The sequence below is a fragment of the Ovis canadensis genome, chromosome 7 (assembly GCF_042477335.2).
Source record: "Ovis canadensis isolate MfBH-ARS-UI-01 breed Bighorn chromosome 7, ARS-UI_OviCan_v2, whole genome shotgun sequence".
NCBI lineage: Eukaryota > Metazoa > Chordata > Mammalia > Artiodactyla > Bovidae > Ovis > Ovis canadensis.
Window position 1 is genome coordinate 77,311,692 of NC_091251.1, and position 21,313 is coordinate 77,333,004.

At 39.1% G+C, this 21,313-nt stretch overlaps 2 protein-coding genes across 5 annotated transcripts in view; one reads left to right on the plus strand and one right to left on the minus strand.

Annotated features, from left to right (window-relative positions):
* CDKN3 (cyclin dependent kinase inhibitor 3) overlaps positions 1-9,547 on the plus strand; it is a 28,311-nt gene extending 18,764 nt beyond the window's left edge. For 2 of the 4 annotated variants that reach the window (XM_069597949.1, XM_069597938.1), the window contains exon 8: positions 9,087-9,213. In XM_069597949.1, the coding sequence (XP_069454050.1) occupies positions 9,087-9,185 (99 nt within the window). In that variant the 3' untranslated portion in view covers positions 9,186-9,213. Of the gene's footprint in view, positions 1-9,086 lie in introns of all 4 variants that reach the window. The other 2 variants (XM_069597937.1, XM_069597941.1) reach the window with 2 other exon arrangements.
* On the minus strand, positions 245-18,259 carry CNIH1 (cornichon family member 1). The gene is made up of 5 exons (XM_069597951.1): positions 18,014-18,259; positions 12,305-12,373; positions 8,248-8,360; positions 6,861-7,004; positions 245-4,661 (listed from the first exon to the last, which is right to left on the minus strand). Exons 1-5 carry the CDS (start codon positions 18,092-18,094, stop codon positions 4,634-4,636), a joined length of 435 nt encoding a protein of 144 aa, XP_069454052.1. The 5' UTR covers positions 18,095-18,259; the 3' UTR covers positions 245-4,633.
* Positions 18,260-21,313: the final 3,054 nt, after the last annotated feature.

The following is a 21,313-nucleotide window of genomic DNA, read 5'->3' on the forward strand; positions in this document are numbered from 1 at the left end:
TCAATTATTCCATAACAAACATGGGATGTCACTATTCAAATATAATTATCCAATAAAGTTTAATAACATGTAATTCCAACATTCTTGAAAAAGAATTTTCTCTGGTTAATCTACAGGACAGCCCTGAAAATGAGGGAAGGGAGGCAGAAAGACCTGCTGAAATCCTGGTCATACACAAGCCAATTAGTTGCTGAAATAGAATCAACACACAAAACTCAACCGTTATCCACAAACTACACAAGGAAACATTTCAGAGAGTTTTTATTAAATATACAAAAGCAAAATAAAGCAAGCAAGCTCAACGAAGGCAGGACAACATAAGGACATTGTCTTTGGATGGTGTACAGCACCATTAAGGTTAACTTAGATTTTAACAAACCATGAACACAGATAGCTAACTACATTCTGTGTTTCCCTTAGTAGTTTTAAGATATATCTAGTCATCAATTTATTATTTAAGAAATTTTTCTTCTCCATAGTACAAGAAGATTGTAAACAAAGAAATGTAAATGTTTAGGAAAAGCACTGTACGATAAGTTAACTTATTCATTCTTTTCTATGTCAAGATGTTCTCTACATCTTCCACAATATACATTAATAAAACTAATGTAGGGTAAAACCTTCACTCCAATCCCATAGATCACCTGAATGGTTAATACTGTTTTCCAAAACCAAGCAGCAGAGTTGTTTACCCTTTTTAAGACATTTAGCTTTAAAACCATTAATTTTAATCAAAGCAAAATTGTTCCAAGAAAGCTATTCAACATATCCCGAAAGAGAACCCCATTTTCTCTCTTGGCATCGCCCTGCAGTATTAGTTCAGAATTATCTGCTGACCTGTAATACTAGTGCCAGAGACTAATTAGCTACTGGTCTGACCACAGATCAATGCCTGGTTTGAGCAAAAGAGTTTAAATTATGAGATTAACATTTTCAATAGTTTCCTAAAACAATGACTACGAAGTTTCATGAACAACGCTAGACAAGGTATCAGTATTTCTATCTGTCCCCTTTGAGAAGTGTTGTTTCAAATATTTTGGCTTCTGATTTACAATTATACAAGTGATTATCAACAAATGCACATTTGTGAGTGGCGAAAGTTAGTTGCACAGTCGTGTCCGACTCTTTGTGATCCCATGGACTGTAGCCCACCAGGGTCCTCTGTCCTTGGAATTCTCCAGACAAGAATATTGGAGTGGGTTGCCATTTCCTTCTCCAGGGGATCTTCCTGAGCCTGGGATCAAACCCGGGTCTCCTGAATTCAGGCAGGTTCTTTACCAACTGAGCTTTAAGTAAATTAGATATGTACTTTTAGATATATAAATCATTTTAATGGACTTGATATTATCACAGTGTTGTGTGACACAGCCACACCCAAAATGAAAGCTGGCCCTCCTGCAGAGTATAAGAAAAAATCCACAAAAGTCATTCTTTGTACTATGACAGTAATATTCCATGAATGCTGTCTCTAAGTATATATTGGAGGAAAAGAGAAGTGTTGTAGCAACGAGAATAATTTGCTAGTTTCAAACTGTATCTACATCTCTATTTCCTTTCTATGCAATTATCTTACATATTTTCAAAACATGTTATCTGCAGAGAGCTCGATGAACACTATTAGCATAAGTGGTCCTCGAGCCAAAAATACTGAAGAGGCTTTAAAAGACACATACTGCAAACTGTCATGCATTCTGTTGCTCTATGTGAGACTATTACCTGGGTATCTGAACTTGACTATAGGTCTGACCATTCATGGTATGAGGCTTCTCAAATGCTTTAGTACTATCTGATACACATCAAAAGTGGATTATCTGGTCATTTCCTGTCACTACCCTCTTCCCATGAAAAGTAATTCAAACAAATTAGTAGTTTATGTGCAGCCTATTACCCAACTCTCCTCTACCCTGGGATGGGGAGTGGGGAGTATCAGTTAAATATTGTGAAAATTATCAAATAATATTAATAAAATTCAGATTCAGGCATTCGAGAATCTACCCCTATACCTCCTTAGCACTAATAGGACATATTGCCATGATACAGTATTATTACTCAATAGAATAACTGCTAAATAGACTACATTTGTTAAATAATATTTTTAATGCAGGGGAATCTGTATTACCAATAGCAAGTTGCTGATATAGATAAAAACCACAGTAAGTTACAGGAATGACTTCAAAGAGTTAGAAAGCTCTTAAAACACAACAGCAAAAGTAACTGTAACAAGGGAAAAAAGAATTCCTAAATAAACAGCTGTGGCTGCACAGGGTACAATCTTGACTAAAGCTAGAAAGGATTATGAACCCAGACTATGTTTCAGCTGGACGTGCAGGAATAATAGAAATATGGCTAGGACCACCCAAACCAGATTAACAGGGAAACAAATTAAATTTAGAGCAAAGAAAAGAACCACTGGCATACTGTCAAATGCAAATAGTTTCTGCTTTTTCTTGGTAAGTGACTTAATTTCTTAAAACACTGGTGAAGATAAAGAGCAGATATTATGAGAGCATCCAGGTACCCAATATTCTAATTATCTATATGCCTAGGACCTAACAGCCTACCACTGACTGTCAATCATCCTTGAAGTATCAGCTAAGGACTACATATCTAACTTTTGAAACATGTGAAGGTGGCTTCCACAAATCGCAACCAATAAACCTGGCACTAATCCTGGAGAATACTGTGAAATAATTATTAAAAGGATGTTTGTTAAAATTCATAAAGGAATGTGGTGTTTGCTAACAGACAGGAGGGGCTCATGAAAATACTTTAACAGGAATACAAAAGTAACTACCCCAGAAAACTTATCTGAAATACAGAAGACTTGGCCAAGTCTCTCATGATGAAACGTTCTTGTGAACAAGAAAGAAAAATGAGTGCATGCTAGTACAATTGGGTGGATTAGAAGCTGAATGGTTGCTTATACTCAGATCGCGAGTCTACAGTGCCTAACTAGGGCTCAATAAACAATTTACTGCATGAACTAATGAACAGTCAGATCCCTTGAGGTGTGCTCCAGACTACAAGGTCTTTAAGCGGCTCTCATTATGAAATGGTTTGACTCTCCTCAATCTCTGGTTCTATATCCTCTTCTTCAATGTATTTACTCCTATTACCCAATCTCAAAATAGTAACCTTCTCCCAAAGGTGGGGAAGCATTTCTTTACTAGTAGAGCATAAAACAGCATCTAATTCAAGGGCTACTTAGAATAAGACTTGCACAAACACATCTATAAATCCCCTTGGTCATTATGTGGAATTTCTACATATGATTTTCTTCCTGATCTTTTAAGAAACTTTGAACCACTTACACTATTTTCAATTGCCTTAACTTAGTCCTCTCAAATAAACCACAAGAATGCTTATGAAAACATGCAAGCCATAAATCACCTGCCTTTCAAGCAGCAGCGAAAAAAAAACAAACACAAATGTATAATTCATTTCGCCTTAAAAACCTGCTGTTTCAAAAAGGAAAAAAATACTTTAAACCTTTTAAGTTTCACAATAATTTTAATTAGAAAAATGATGATGCTATGCCATCAGTGTTTATGAATCTTGTCAAGTGACAACAGACGGTAATGTACTTAACCATTTAAAAATTGTCCTTTTTAGATCCAAGCATGGTATTAAAAAACAAAAAAGTAATACTCTACTATCTTCTTAAAAAATTGACAGTGATATGTCTTTATTTGGAATAAGCAAGTTTAAGAAATAGCTATTTATACTCTTTAAAACAATGCACTGAAAATAAGTCTTAATTTCAGAGTTTTATTGTATTGCACTAAAGGAACAGCAGGATGGTTATACAATGTTCTCTCTCATTCGGTTTTGAAAATCTAAAGTACTTGCAAATTCTTAAGAATACCTTTACCACCAGATTAGAACATTTAGTAACCAATTTCTTAATAAGTAAAGTCTCACAAATTAAAACACATTTAAAATAGCTTTAAATGCATTCTTCACAAGTAAGTTAGCGTGTATTTTTATATCATGTTCACTTATGCTTAAGAATTAAAGCAAGTATATTACTCTGGTGGAAATATGGGGAAATCTCTCATTCATGCAATATACAGGGATAGTATTTCAAGCCCAAGGGGAAAAAAATCCCACTCTTATTTTTTTAATGCATCCATATATAATCACCTACATGATAGATAAGGAAAACCATGTAGTTTCCCACAGGTCAGATACATATTTTCAGTTCATCAGAAGCACCTCATATCTACAGCTAATTTATAATTAAATGGCATTTCAATAAAACCAAAATGAGCCCTACAAGTTCCTATAAACGAAAGCTTCCAATGGACTAAGGACAGTCAATAATTAATGCAATCATTCAAGGGATTATGGCTGTTCCTTAAGGAGTGCAAGTTCAAACCTGTCAACACCAGAGGTATCATTTTATATTAATTTATACGTAATTCCATTTAAATTCTTTATCCGAGTATAACATATGAAAACAGTCTTTCCACAAGCAAAAAATGTGGAAACATTTAAAAAATAAGGAGTCATTTTTAAAGTAACTGATCAGATTCCATAGGCTACTCTTGGAAACAGGATCTTGCTGGATAGAATCCCTTCGTTGGTGGCTTTTTGCATGCACTTAACTGGACCAATTCTTCTAAGCGTTGTTCTAAGAGCTCACCAAAACATAGATCATGCTGAAAAGAAGAAAAAGGCTATTGTTAATTCAAACATTTCTAACTATAAAAACTAACAGCACCAAAAAGTTGAGTCTGCTTTATATAGTAGTTTGTAGTATCACAACATCACAGAAAATGGTAAGACCAATGACAAGCTCACGATACGATTTTAATCTGTGTTTATGGACTTTTGCCTAAGGTACAACTAGCTCAGTACATGGGCTGAGTTGTCCCCTATTTCCTTTCCAATTTTAGCAAGTAGAACAGCACAGCTGAAAGCTTAATGGGGGATCAGAGCTTAGAGAAGCAATCCAAAACAGCACACTGCTCCAGAGCTGTATCTAAGAATAGAAGTGAGCATCTCCAAGGGCTCACTTCATGCCAGGCCTTCTGCTAGGTCCTAGGAGGTAGGGTACGTACCATTATTATCCCCATTTTACAGACAGGAATAATCAAGGAATTTTTCCATTAGAGAAGGACTCTAGGCAACAGCAGCAAGTTTAAAAAAAGAAAAGGAGACGACCAACAAGCAAAATAAAAAGCAATAACCATTTGATCCTACAGGTAGGGCGAGGTGAGAGAGGCATGGTTCAAGGGCATGTGTGTCTAAACGGAAATACAAAGCAAGGAGGTGAGCAAGCTTGACAGACAATTTAAAACAAATGAATGGGACTTCCCTGGTGGCACAGTGGATAGGAATCCGCCTGCCAGTGCAGAGGACAAGGCTTTGATCTCTAGTCTGGAAAGATTCCACATGCCACAGAGTAACTAAGCCCATATGCCACAACTGCTGAACCCACGCTCTAGAGCCCACGAGCCACAACTGCTGAAGCCTGCATGCCACAACAGGGTAGGCCCTGCTTGCCGGAACTGGAGAAAGCCCTCACAAAGCAACGACAACCTAGCGCAGCCAAAAAAAATTGTTTAAATAAAACGAACCACATAGTGCTACCATCTCCTGGTGAACATTTTCCCACAACTCTATCATTTATTCATTCATTTGCCTTCCTTCAACAAGTATGTTTTAAGTGTCTACTAAATGCCAGCATTGTTTCAGACACTTATTATAGAAACTAAAATATGAAAATTAACAGAAATTAAAAGGACATATGGAACTTCACTTTTCAGAACTTTTTCAGTTTCATGTATGAACATCTGCAGACACTGATTTTTCACAAATATACCTCTAAAGGCATAAAAATGCATTTTCCATAAATTTAAGTCCCTCTTCCATAATGGAAAATAATATGAACAAGAAATATGACTACATGCCTACCATTTAACACTAAGAAAGTTTTCAAGTAACAAAAAGGAGAGGGACGAGAACCTTAATTACTGCAATAATTTCATCTAATACAATCTTCTTCATATTTTGAAAATCGGGTGGAAATTTCTCTCCAAGTTGAATATATATTAATAAAAAGTGAGAGAGATGTATTTATATAAAGAAAAATTATAACTGTATTCTAGCTCTAGTTTTAATAAGCAGCTGTTTTCCTCCACCTACAGTACAGCTAGAATGGTGGCTCTCAACCAGGGTGATTTTGCCCCACAGAGAGCATCTGGTAGCGTCTAGAGACATTTCTGATTATTATCACTGGGGCAGGGGGATGCTACTGGCATCTAGTGGATAGAGGCCAGGAATGCTGCTGAACATTGTACAATGCACAGGACAGCTTCTCACAACAAATTCTGTCTTGCCCAGAATATCAATAGTGCCAAGGTCAAGAAACCCTGATCGAGAGGAATGATATGAGTCCATCTAAGTATATAAACATGAAAATCAGTAACTGCACCATCCTGTATGATAGAACTTTTCTTTCCTTCATGCCATACAGAGCATGCAAACCAGAATATAAAGAGTAGAACATATAGTTTAACAAGAATGATTAAAAAAAAAATTAAACATAATCTTGAGACAGACCCTGAGGCAAGCAAAAACTTTTTTGCAAATGCACACAGCCACATGCTCTTGCTCTGCCATGAAAAATGAGGACCTGCCCCAGTTTTCTGCCTCTGACTGCACATCAGCTGGCTGCCTTGACAAGTACCAGTTTATTCAATGTGCGTGAATTTGTCAGTGTGCGCTGTGCCATTACCAGTACCACCATTCAGGACATGAGTTATTCTTCAAGTGGGTTTTAAGGTGTTCAGACCTAATGCCTACAAATGTTTCAGGCAGCAAAGTAAAATGGTATTTTCATTTTTTAAACTTACCCATATAGGTAGTAAAAAAATGCTAGAAGATAAAAAGCTAATTTGCACCATCCTTCTTTCTGACAATATGCTAGAATATCTGCATTCATGATGGTTGTAGGATCATAGAGTCCTGGTCCACTCATCACTGGTCTACTCATATACCTGTAATAAGCACAAGTGATTAGCCACTCAGAATGGAAGCGAACCTTCAAGATGGACAGCAACATTCTTCTCAAATAATACCGGTTACAATGAGAGATGGCCCACAGAGAGAAGCATACTTTTAGTTCTAGGTGGAGTTCTTTCCTTTTATCATCTTAATTTTAAAACTAGAGCCCCTAAAGGGGAAAACGGAACAGTTAAAACATGGTATATATGGTCTCCTCTACACTTTCAGAAATCCAAGAGAATTACAAATAACTGTAAAAAGGAAATACAATTTTTTTCCTCTCAACTTTCTATTTTAACATAAAGAAGCCTTCACCAAGATGTTCCAAATGCTCACATTTGGCTTTGTCCTCTTTTCTTTCTCTAAATACACTGAGCTGTATCAGAGCCCATCACAGATGTGAAATCACTTTACTTCTAAGTATTTCTTCCACATGTACTTCCTAAAGTCAAGGGCAATGAGACTTTGCCTATCTGAAACAAAACATGTAGAAGTTATGAAATATGAATCTTTTATAAATAACCAAATTTAGAGTCCTAAAGTAAACAAGGAGAAAGAAATAAAGACACACACTGTACAATCTGATTTACATGACGTTCAGAAAAGGACAAAACTAATCTAAGTGACAAAAGATCACTGGTTCTCCTGAGGAAGTTAGAGGGTAACTGGAATGGGACACAAGGGACTCTTCTGGGGGCTGGAATTAATATATATCTTGATCTGGGTGGTGGTTTCACAAGTGTACACAGACATAAAAATCCACTGAGCTGTACACTTCAGATTGTACACACATTATTGTATCTAAGATATAGCTTAATTTTTAAAAACCCTTTAACAAATAGTAACATAAGCTCCATAAGAGGCATTAAAGCAGTATTTGTTCATCCATGTGGTTTAAAAAATAAATGCCAACTAGTTTCATTTAGGGGGCTTCCCTGGTAGCTCAGTCAGTAAAGAAACTGCCTGCAGTACGGAAGACCCAGGTTTAATCCCTGGGTCAGAAAGATCCCCTGAAGAAGGAAATGGCAACCCACTCCAATATTCTTGCCTGAAGAATCCCATGGACAGAGCAGCCTGGTGGGCTACGGTCCATGGGGTCGCAAGAGTCAGACATGACTTAGCGCCTAAACCACCACCACTTTCATTTAGGTGACTAGTATGTTAAGATAATCGTATCAACCATAGTATAATTAAAATTTGATTAGGAAAAGTATTAGAAGTGTATCTCAATATTACCTCCAAATATGATATGCCAAGAGGGGCATATTGAGACCCAGTGTGAGCCACTCTGCTGCACAGAGAAACATGACACAGAAGAAAGCATGGATGAGGTACTCCGGAAGGACGAGCTGGAAGAAAAACACAAGCCAGTTAGAGGCTATCAGAGCACCTTGGCATTAAGTCAACTGCTAATGTGGAGAGCAGGTGGCAACTAAGTTTCCATAGTGAAAAATCACTTGTTTTCTTAGAATCAGAAATGAAAAATGCTATTGAGTTTTATTTTCATATTTAACTTCTGACCAAAAGCAGGATTATATGCAAACTGACCAGAGGTTATAGCTTGCACTAAAACAATAATATGTGACTCAAAAAATTTAAAACCCAAATTCTTACAATAGGTTAAAGTATACAAAGTTACCACCCAGATTGTTCAAACACAGCTATGTGCTAATCACTTAGAATAACTTAGAATATTTTTTCTTTCCACTATTTAAAAATGATAAAAATATAAAAATGAGGTATCTGATCACATGCAACATGATATAAAAAAATTCACAAGAGCAAAGCTCCCTTTATAAGTTCACACATTAGTGTTTTTAAGCCTTTAACAGAAACCAGGGTGCTACAAATACAATAGTTAGCAAAACGCACATTACCACAAAAGTAATTTTTCAATGGAAAGCCAACAGCCAATCATCTCAGCACAGTCGGAGTGGAAGAACACTAAAATGCACAGATGCAAACGATGTGCTTTCTGCAACGTAGGAGGGAAAAGACTGGGATCTAAACCATGCCACTGGAATTCTCCCCGTTCCTGAGCTCCCGTTCCTACACAGCTTTTCTGTTTCTTACAGCCTGCTTTCTCCAGTGAAGTGCTACAAACACAGCAGACCGGTAGCAGCTCTGAACTCGAAGACAAAATACATCTTTTGATAGCAAGCAGTATTAAGTGAAGAAAAACTAGTCCAAGGAAAATGCTTTTCATAAACGACCAAGAGTTCATGCTTTAAATTATCTTTCTCATCCTAGAGATTTCAATCTAATGACTGTTAAATATAAATACTAAAACCTTTCATTCCAAGTTTCAGCCAAAGAATTTCCTACAGTAAGTCACAGCTGCAAAGCCAGTTTCTCAAATGTGTCTGTACTGTACCATCAGATCTTTCCTGAGGGAAAACTACAGCTATAGAAATAATATAATTATATTACTTATTCAAGCCCATTTTCTAGTACTCCCAAATTATCCTTCCCATTCAAAGCTGTAAAGCAAAGTTCTTAATTAATACTATTTTAAATAAAATTCCAGTAAAACCAATTAATCTGTACCACTAACCAGATATTTTCCACAAATTTAAGCAATATAATAATAAGATTAAACTCTGCACATATATATAAACATATAAATATAAATAATATGAACTGTTAAATCAGCATTTAGTTAAGATCAAAGTTACACATCTGTAAGAAAACAAGAAAATATCTACAGGGAAATCTTTGAAACACAAAGACTACAACCAGGACAAACCAAGAAAAATATACATTTTATTAGGAGTTCCACTAGCGCTTCAGTTTATAATACTAGTTTAAATAACAAGAGTTTTCTTTACAATATAATAAGCCTATTTCAGCTCTCTAAAAACCAACTGATCTAACAATACAAATCATCATTCAAGTTTTCATTCTACACTCCCAGACTGATGTATGTGGAGAAAATGACTAAAAGCATGCTCCCTACTGCTTTTAAACAGTCTTTTTTAATAAGACTGATAATAAAGGTCACCTGCAATTCTACCAGTTCTAGTATGAAACAAATGCCACACTCCCTCCCTTCTCCTCAAAGCAGTCCAGAAACTTGTACTATACATCTCTCATAAGGACCAGCACTCTTCAGTCCTTAATAATGGAATTTCCCCATAAGTGCCACAAAATTATTCCATTTAGGAACCAACATTTACACAAAAACTAGTATTCATAAAAAACACCTCATGCAAATATGGCTGAAATAATAGTACTCAAACATGCAAATCATAATATTCTCTAGATAAGGTTCACATTCTAAACAATAATTGTATTTGTCTTCCCCCATACTTTGGCAGAATTGTCAAAACAAATTTTCAATAGGGAAAACTGTCAGATGCACTGCTATTCAGCCAATTATCGGCACCCTATCCAAACCACAACTTAGGCTGATGTAAAAACTTCCTTCTGACCCACTACAACATTTGGAGGTCCCAGGCACAAAGTGAGAATTTCTTTCCATTAAAAAAAGCTAGAAACCACAAACTATATGTTAAAATGAAGTGAGTCCATCTTAGATTTACATTAAATTAGGAAAACAGAAGAATTTGAACCTAAAAATCAGGCCGAGTTCCAATTCTGACTCTATGTTAGCAGTGTGACCCTGAGCAAAGTGCTCGAACCTCGTTAAGCCCCAGTTTACTCTCCTTTAGAGTATGATACACCCACCTCTTAGGACTGTCATGAAAACTGAATGAAAAACTCAGGTAAAGATGTTTAGCACAGAGCCTGGCACCCAGGGTAGCCCTCATCTGATTTCAGCTATGATTATCTTCATCATCATTTGGTTATTTGAAGTAATGAAAAGCCAATGAAAATAGTAAACTATTAATAAACAAACATCAAAAGGAGAAATTTCAGTTCAACTTCTTGGTAACAATTAAAAAGTTAAGACGTTTTACAATGAACATTACCACTTTCCAATAAGAAGGCAGATTTATCTTATATTTTGTTTCGTAAGAGTAGAGAAACAGTTAATACTTTTAACTGTACCTACATCAAGTCTTATCGTTATCAGTTCTTTAAAGACAAACTAGGAATGTTCTCCATCATGCCTGTTTATCTAGGAAACAATGATAAAGAAGCGAATTAACTTTACAGACCCTTTCCAAATAAAATCCATCTGGCATGCCAGTGTTTCAGTTTTACACAGCTCAAGTCTATATATGTTTTCATCTTCATTAAGTAATTTTTAAAGATGAATTAATAGTCTATTGAAGACATACACACTGCTTTCTTACAAACAACCTTTCGGTTTCTGACCAGTTCAACAAAAATCAAACCTACAGTCTAAAGGAGAATCTTCCTGAATGAGCAAACTAAATGAGGTAAAAATAAACATATGGCCCCAAGCACAATAGGGCCACATTATAACTAAATCAGAAGAGCTCAGAACTTAGTGTAAGACAGTTCTGTTTTAGAAACTTAGATTGGATATACTAGAAATAACTATGTAGACATCTGTATATAAATTGTTAACCACAAAGTTCTGACAGCATGAGTCCAGGGTAAGCATTACTCCAAAATCTCAGAGCCCAAGAACAGAGCTACCCACCTTAAAGGTTCTGAACAAAGAGCAGCTGAAAGAGTAAATAAATTCCAGAACCAAAGACAAAAGTAGATATAGTGTTAAAGGCTCCACCTACAGACTATCTCAGAGTAAGTCACAAAAGAATACTCATCTCACCTATTAAAGTCATTTCAGGTTAACCAACTTTCAAACACTGCACCTAATAATCTAATATCAAAGTGCCTATGGCTATAACATTTTTTAAAATGCATGAGCATTTAACAGCTTTCCCTACTTGACTGGGCCAGCAAGCAAACATTTGCATAAAATATGAAATTTCATGAAATCAGAAACCTCAACAGGCATATGAACAAGCACACTGAACACAACAGTTTACAAATACAAATGCCTAGCCCTCCCCATGAAATGAATGCAGCATTAAAATATTAAACTAAAAAGCAGTACACACCTTTAATGCAATTTTGACTCTTTTAATCTTTTTGACCTTTTCAACTGTCTTTGGCCGACAATGTAAAAAGCAGATTGGAAGAATGTTAGTATGACAGCTGACAAGATCACCAGCAGATTAATAATAGTCAGAATAGTCAAGCAGGACAGGAAAAAGGATATTTTTTAAAATTCTGCCTACTTAAAAAAAGTACAAATTTATCAGGCTACTGAGAATACTGGCCATTTTCAAAGTGTATCAAGTTAAAAGCAAAAACAGTTTAAAAATCTAGAGAAATACCCTAGATTATAACTTACAGGATTCAGGGTATTACACTGGTCTATAGGATTCTTGTAGTCAGTCTTCAGCTCATCAAATGCTATAATCTAAAATAAAAATAAAATAGTTAGGATCTCTCACTTTAACAAAGAGTGGCAACAAACCTGCCTCATTGAATAAAGTTAACGAGGAAGTGTACCAACTTTGCCTGTGCCAGTTTACAGTAAACACAGTATGTGTTCATTAAATAACTAGAATCACATTTAAAGAACTAAAAACACGTACATCATTATCACTAAAATGATAAATATCTTCAATGTTCAATTTTTTCAATGCCTCCACTCGTTATTTTCTCTGCTTGAAATGGTCTTTCCCTCAGCCATAATTATTTACAGAAACTCCTCTTTGATCATCCTAAAAAACACTCTTCCTATGTCAACCCCTCCCAGTAGATTTCCCTGACTTCCTTGGGCAGAAATAACTGCATGCCCTGTCTATAATCTCCGCATAGCACAGGGCTTTATAATGCTACCAGGCTGGCATTTCTCATACTAGAGGAGAGGATTTAAGGTCAGGTTTATACCCTCCCCCAAACTCTGTACCCTACCCCTTCGGGTGAAGTGGTTTTCATCATCTGTGCATGTATACCTCCATCACAGTGTTCAGTGGGACAGCAGAAATGGACTCGCATGCGTCAGCTTGTTCCCATTTGTGTCCAAACACATGTATTTCAAGGTCCTGCTTTGATTTGGAAATTTCAAGAAATGGCCTCAGAATAGAGGAACACTAAGATTATTAAATTTCACAGCCAGGATCACCACATACAGTAGTGCAGCTTCTGCACAGGACCAAAGGCCAGGTAGGGGCACAATGCCATCACAGGCTCCTGCTGCCAAACACCCGGGCATGGGCTTTGCACCCAGGGGTTGTTCAGAAGGGAGGACTTTCTCAGTCTTTCTGCCTCAAGGAGCATCTTATTCTAATTCACCTTAAGTACCACACAGGAAAGAGTAGGCCTGTTTAAGGCCACTGCAAAAGTGATCAATCTGACCTTGTTTCATGTCCTCAGTATCTTCCTACCACGTGCAGGTCCTTTCATTTGGTCACCAAATGGAAGACTAAAGAAAGGTAAAGCCCAGGTTAAGGCCAGCTTCTCATGGGGTGCTAAGTGAAACAGTTATATACATGGTAAGGGGCGGGGGAGAGCTCACTCTCTTAAAATACATGGTAAGAGTAAATCAACTAAAATCAACTTTTATATAAATAAATAAATGAACAAATACATATTTTAAAATCATACCATTAAAAAACAAACAAACAAAAAAAACAAACATGGCAAGAACCACAAATTATTCTGTCCAAGAAATAGACTCACAGACTCAAGAGAATGATCTTATGGTTGCCAGGGGGAAAGGATGGAGGGGAAAAGATAGGGAGTCTGGGATGGACAGGTACACACTGCTGTATTTAAAATGGACAACCAACAAAGACCTACTGCATAGCTCAGGGAACTCTGCTCAACGTTGTGTGTCAGCCTGGATGGGAAGGGAGTTTGAGGGAGAATGAATACACATATATGTATGGCTGAGTCCCTTTGCTGTCCACCTGATACGACCATAACACTGTTAAGTTGCTATACTCCAATACAAAATAAAAAGTTTAATTAAAAAAAATATGTCAATGGGGGCTAAAAATGTTTCTGTCCAAACTCTGAAAAGAAATGTGGCATTAACATTTAGGGTCAATGAACACAGAATTTCAAAGCCAAAGTACACGAAAAATCAAATTGGGGTGACACACCACTTTGTGGTGTTCAGTGTCAAAATAAGAAGCCAAAGGCCCCAAGTTTATGGGGAAGCTATTTTAATTGCTGCCACTAACCACCCAGGGGACAAATAATTTAATCCGCCCTTCCTTGGATGGGCTAGCACTACCATCTTTATATGTGAGACAGTGCTACTCAATAGTACCAAAATTCACTTAGGTCATATATTTCTACCTTTTAATAAATGCTGGTTTAAATCCTTAAACCTTAATCCTTAAATCCTGTTAAAATCCTTAGTTTCACAAAAAGATGAGTTTAATTTCTGGAATTTTATAAAATTTACCAACCTGCCCTAATAAAAATTCTAATGCAAACAGAAATGGAAGGAAATTAATTAAACATTAAAATGTAAGCTCCATGAAAGCAAAGAGTTTTGCTGGGTTCACTGCTCTGTTCTAGGGCCTAAAATAGTGCCTGGCACATACTTAAATGTTCAATCAATATTTACTGAATAAAGGGGGGGGGGGGGAAGGGGAAAAAAATAGCCCTATGCTTAAAATAAAGTACAGAACTCACCAAAAGGCATTTTCCTTTGAGCTTCCCTGATAGCCCAAAGAATCCACCTGCAATGCAGGAGACCCTGGTTCAATTCCTGGGTCGGGAAGATCCCCTGGAGAAGGGATAGGCTACCCACTCCAGTATTTTTGGGCTTCCCTTGTGGCTCAGCTGGTAAAGAATCTCCTGCAATGTGGGAGACCTGGGTCGGAGACCTGGGTCTGATCCCTGGGTTGGGAAGATCCCCTGGAAAAGGGAAAGGCTACCCACTCCAGTATTCTGGCCTGGAGAATTCCATGGACTGTACAGTCCACAGGGTCGCAAAGAGTCAGACACGACTGAGTGACTTTCACTTTCAATGACCCATAACACACATACATGTTAAAAATACAAGCGTACAATTAAAGATATTAATTTATGTTTTATAGATATGATTAGTCACTTATCTGATATCAGCTGTGATATACTCCCAGTGGAATGGCAACCCATTCCAGAATTCTTGCCGGGAAAATTCCATGGACAGAGGAGCTTGGTGGGCTACAGTCCATGGAGCTGAAAAGACTTGGACCCAACTTAGCGACTAAACCACTACCACAATAAGTTTTAAGACAAGGACCATGATCACAAATACAATTACTTCCCTTTAACAAGATTCAATTTAATAGCAAAGTATGAAACTTGTGCTTAAACTTTTTTCCCACTGGACATTTTCTTCAGGCGATTTCAAAGGATCTTTTAATGAGTATGTTGCTGAATGGGTTTCTGTTTGAGTGCTATAAGCTAGAGTTGTCAAAACTCTTCTGAAGAGACTCTTAAACTAGTGGTTTTCAAATCTTTTGTGACTGTGTATCTGGACAAGGATGTTCACAAAATTTTCCACAAAAGTTCAAAAACAAAAATAAATAATTTGATGCACATCTTTGGGGAATGACTTCTGCATTTTTAGCTTTCAAACAAGCCTGTGTTCCCCAGCTCTGTTCTCCAAAAAGCATCAAGCACATGAATTAGGACTACACTGACAGATGTAACCATCAGCATTAAAAAATCCTCCATAGAACAGTTAACATAAAGGAGATTTTTTTAATTTAATACTTTAAATTTCCAGATGAGTCTTCTCACAGATACTTAAACAACCTAAGAAAACAAACTGAAGGTTACATAGTTAACAGAAAAAAATTAAAACTATGTCTCTATTTAGAATTTTCAATTTGTTCCCCAAGGATGCATAATCTTCTGAACTACTAAGAAATCCCTAAGGACATAAGCTCTCCACTAATCTGAGTACAAACAAATTTTTAATTCTATAACAAGACTCTATCTGTGCGAGCTGCATGCTAGGTCACTTCAGTCGTGTCAGACTCTCTGCGACCCTATGGACCAAAGCTCACCAGGCTCCTCTGTCCTTGGGATTCTCCAGGCAAGAAGACTGCAATGGGTTGCCGTGCCCTCCTCCAGGGGATCTTCCCAACTCAGGGATCAAGCCTGTGTCTCTTACATCTCCTCCGGCAGGTTCTTTACCACTAGCACCACCTGGGAAAACCACACCCCCAAAAAAAATACCTATTTCACCCAGACACATATTCATTTAAATTGCCCATTTTTTTAAAAGTGCAGTTCCAGGTTTTCTTTAAGCCAAACACAATCTAGTTCAAAATGTAAGCATCCACAGCTCTAAGAATCCTCATCAGCTCATCAGAAAACAAGTGCCCATGAAGCAGGAAATAATTAAATCCTCATCTACAGATGGCAGGGAACCACACATTTCAGTTTCATCAGAGGCTTACTAAGGCAGAGCTAGTTTGCATCCCGAATTATCTTTACTTATTAAGGAAGAGTGGAAGAAGAGTCCAAAATGCTCTTCAAGTTATGGGTTCCTAATGAAAAGCATTTCGAGAGAACAGTTACTTAATAGCCTACATAAACATTCCCCACTACACAAGCAGCTGGGTTTCAAATACTTACAAACATAATCACACCCTTTAGCAAAAGGGAATGGATTTTAATTTTTTTTTTTTTTTGCACACGACACTGCTGCCATTTAAATCACTCTGCTCCTCTATGTTCCATAACAAATCCTTGCTATGGACATGATGAAACCTGACTTAAGATTTACATAAGAGTGAACTTGCCCCATCATCCAAATTAAGACCAATATTCCAAAAGGTATGGAGGGCAGGGCAAACATAAGATAAATTTTAAATGAATGCTGATTTCCAACAGGCTGCTTCTAATCTTATGTTAGAGAAACAGGAATCCTTAAAAAATCTCTTGAAGAGGGCTTCCCTGGTGGACCAGTTGTTAATAATCTGCCTTGCAAGGCAGGAGACACCAGCTGGATCCCTGGTTCAGAGACCCCACATCCGGCAGGGCAACTAAGCCTGCGTGCCACAACTTCTGAAACCTGTAAGCCCTGGAGCCCAAGCTCCAAAACAAGAGAAGACACTGCAGTGAGAAGCCCGCGACCACAACAAAGACCCAGGGCAGCCAAAAATAAATTTAAATTAAAATATATATATATATATCTTGCAGAACTATTTCAGAGAAACAAGAATCCTTAAAAATCTCTTGTAGAACTATTTCACAGAGAACTTAACTTGTTCCTTACAGGGACTAGTAAGGATGCAACACGATATGAGTAAAAAAAGGCGGGGGGAAATTGTCCTAGAGAAACGTAAGTTTTCTGAGCATTTTCAAAATCAAATTCAAACTACTACGTCAAGCTACTCCGAATACAGAGGTGGCTAAGAAGACTTGTCTCTGAACAAACTCTGTCGGTCAAAGTATGATTTCAGGGAAAAATTCGGATTTAAGGTCAACAAAGTAATCAATTCAACGTGCATCAAAGTTCACCGGGCAACAAGAATCCGGGGAGGAAAAAGTGATTTTACTTGCGCTGAAAAGTAGAGTTGGAAATTTATCTAAAGCAGGTTACAATTATCTCATTTGGGCCACACTCCTGTGAATACCCGAGAACAAAGGCAATCTATATTAAATATTAACAATAATTAGGCAAAATTCATTACAGCTAAGCACGTAGCACGCCCCTCTGCGCCCTTGACATCCTGCGGAGTGATGCGAGACCTCGAGGAGGCGGAGCCGGTTAGCTAAGCGCTGTCCCTCAGGGCCCATCAGCACCGTGGCCGCCCCACCCCGCGCGGGAAGAGCAGCGGCGCGCGCGGCCTGCGCCGGGATACCGCGGGCGCAGCCAGCCAGCCGCCCGACGTCTCGACTCCTCTTGGACCTGCAGCTCCCGACCCGGGGACGGAGGGACGCGTAGACCCCCGGCCGCGCGGCCTGCACCGCCCCGGCCTGGCCCCATCCCCAGCGTGCCGACCTCCGAAGACCGTGGCCGCCCAGACCACGGGCCCGGGGCAAGAAGAGGCTGCGCAGCCACCTCGCCCTCCTTCCCCCGGCCCCGGCTACTCACGTGCCAAATGGCGAAAAAGATGAGCGCGGCGGTGAGCAGCAGCGCCAGCATATAACAGAAGGCCGCGAACGTGAACGCCATGGCCGGGGGAAAGGGAGCAGCGCCGGTGCCAGCGGAGAAAGGCCGCGCAGGGCCCTCTGGGTAAAACCATTCACTTCCCGCGGCCACAGCCCACACAGCCGCTTGCCACCGCCTCCGCCGCCGCGGCGCCTGCCCTCCCAACGCGCCTGCGCACCGGTCCCGGTGCAGTGCGCCCTCCGGTGGCCAGAGTCCGCCATGCGCTTATATTGTTTGCATAGCGGATTGATTTATTTTGTTTACTCCGCTTGTCTATTCTTTGAACAAAAATGTTCACTGAATGAGTGCCCAATATCTTCCAAATACTGTGCTTCTCCTTTGAGATACGAAGATGAGTAACATAATACTTGCACGGAAAGAAGTTAGGATAATGCCGGAAATGAATATGTAAATAAATTATTACAGTATTATAACCCTGCGGCACGTTATGAAAGGTCAGAGCACAGCAACCAGCCCGCCCGTTCAGGAAAGGATTCCTGGAGTACGTGTTTCTTAAGCGAAGCCTAACATGGTGGGTAGAAGTTGTCCAGGCATATTTGTCCAGACTATAGAATCAGCCTTCCAAGGAGAGGGTTCAACGTAAGCAAAGGCAGAGATGAAAGTAAGATAAAAAGCTCAATGTCTTAGGTGAAACCACCTTAGCTGTTCTAAATTAGTGGTTAAGACAGTGTTGAGAGTCTGAAAGGGGTTCCCTAGGGTTTAGATCATATCATACAAGGATATGCGGATTAAGGAGCTCAGACTTCATATCCCATAAGCCTATGTTTTTCAATCAGCTCATCACACATAATTTGACTTTTTCACTGCAACACAACAGAACATCACACACGTTGAATTAGAGATGGACATCTGGATATAGAGACAAATACAGATATAACAAAAATTTCACAAAACAAGACTACATATCCATGAGTACCTGTCCTGTTATTCTTTTTTGCTGTTTTGTTTTTAATATTGGTTGAGACCCACAAAATTGGCTCACCCGCCTGCTAAAATATTGCTGTTGATGGAGTGGAAATCACTGAAAGCTTTTAAACAAGAGAGCGATACGTTTAGCTTTCCGTTAAAAGATCGCTCACACCAGCAAAATGTATAGAGAGTGGTTTAGAAGCACTCTATCTAGAGCTGTCCCACAGAATTTTCTGAAATAGTGGAAGTTTTCTTTATCGGTGCTGTTCAGTATAGTGGTTATTGAGCAGTTGCAATGTAGCTAGTATAACTGAAGAAGTGAACTTTACATTGTACTTATTTTAATTAATTAAAATTTAAAGAACCACATGTGGCTAGTGGCTGCCGTCTTGGATAGCCATCAGGATTATGTGGCACCTTGGTGCAAATTACAAAGGTACTCTCTCCAGATAAACAGAGCTTCATACCTGGGCACAAGAATGCAGGTTATACTTCAGTCCCACTAACTTCCTTGGCCAGTCACCTCTGGCAGTATACAAATTGCCCAACTGACATGATGACCCTAATTAGAGAAGCGAGAGATTGGAAGCAAGGAGCCCACAAGAATGATCCAGGCAAAAGTTGCTGTGGCTCTGACTAAAGCTGTGGAAACTAGGAGAGAAAGGAGTGAATAGATGTAATAATATTTAGGAGAAATGCTCAATAGGACTTGATTGACTGGATACAGTGGTGAGAGAGAGGGTGTCAGAAAAGATGTATATAGTACTGCAGGCCATGGAAGCATGGCAAAATGCAGCGCTAGGCAACGTTTGTGCCAGGAGAACTCGTGATCTAATGAGAGCGGACAGACTCCTGTTGTCCGGGTAAACAAGTGTTTGTGAGGAAAACTGTCCATGCCAAACATGAGATCCAGCCACCTTCTTGTAAATGAATCCAATCTACATTTTGGAAAATGATGTTTCATCACCATTTACCTCGAGGATCTACCTTTTGGCAACAAGCTCCCCTGTCCCCTTAGTGAAAAATTAATAAATGGAAACCTGAGTTAAACAGGGTCTGGAGACCAGAAGGGGGAGCTCTCATGCCCTGTGATGATAGCAGAGCCCAACAGGAAGAAAATAGCTTCCTCTTCTTTCCTGGTTAAGGACTCAGCCAACAAAAAGCCCTGGGCTCTATGCTTGCGACAGTCCTCCCAACTTCCTTTTCCCCCTTTATAAAAGTGTTCTTCCCTTGCCAACTGGAGGACTTGCACATGGATAAAGATCCCAAATTGCAATTCTCTACTGATCTGGAGATTCAGAAAACGAAGATCATGGCATCTGGTCCCATCACTTCATGGGAAATAGATGGGGAAACAGTGTCAGACTTTATTTTGGGGGGCTCCAAAATCACTGCAGATGGTGATTGCAGCCATGAAATTAAAAGACACTTACTCCTTGGAAGAAAAGTTATGACCAACCTAGATAGAATATTCAAAAGCATAGACATTACTTTGCCAACAAAGGTCCATCTAGTCAGTTCAGGTCAGTTCAGTTCAGTCGCTCAGTCGTGTCTGACTCTTTGCAACCCCATGAATCGCAGCACACCAGGCCTCCCTGTCCATCACCAACTCCCGGAGTTCACTCAGACTCACGTCCATCAAGTCCGTGGTGCCATCCCGCCATCTCATCCTCGGTCGTCCCCTTCTGCTCTTGCCCCCAACGCCTCCCAGCATCAGAGTCTTTTCCATTGAGTCAACCCTTCTCATGAGGTGGCCAAAGTACTGGAGTTTCAGCTTCAGCATCATTCCTTCCAAAGAAATCCCAGGGCTGATCTCCTTCAGAATGGACTGGTTGGATCTCCTTGCAGTCCAAGGGACTGTCAAGAGTCTTCTCCAACACCACAGTTCAAAAGCTTCAATTCTTTGGTGCTCAGCCTTCTTCACAGTCCAACTCTCACATCCATCCATCTAGTCAAGGCTGTGGTTTTTCCAGTGGTCATGTATGGATGTGAGAGTTGGACTGTGAAGAAGGCTGAGTGCTGAAGAATTGATGCTTTTGAACTGTGGTGTTGGAGAAGACTCTTGAGAGTCCCTTGGACTGCAAAGAGATCCAACCAGTCCATTCTGAAGGAGATCAGCCCTGGGATTTCTTTGGAGGGAATGATGCTGAAGCTGAAACTCCAGTACTTTGGCCACCTCATGCGAAGAGTTGACTCATTGGAAAAGACTTTGATGCTGGGAGGGACTAGGGGCAAGAGAAGGGGACGACCGAGGATGAGATGGCTGGATGGCACCACGGACTCGATGGACGTGAGTCTGAGTGAACTCTGGGA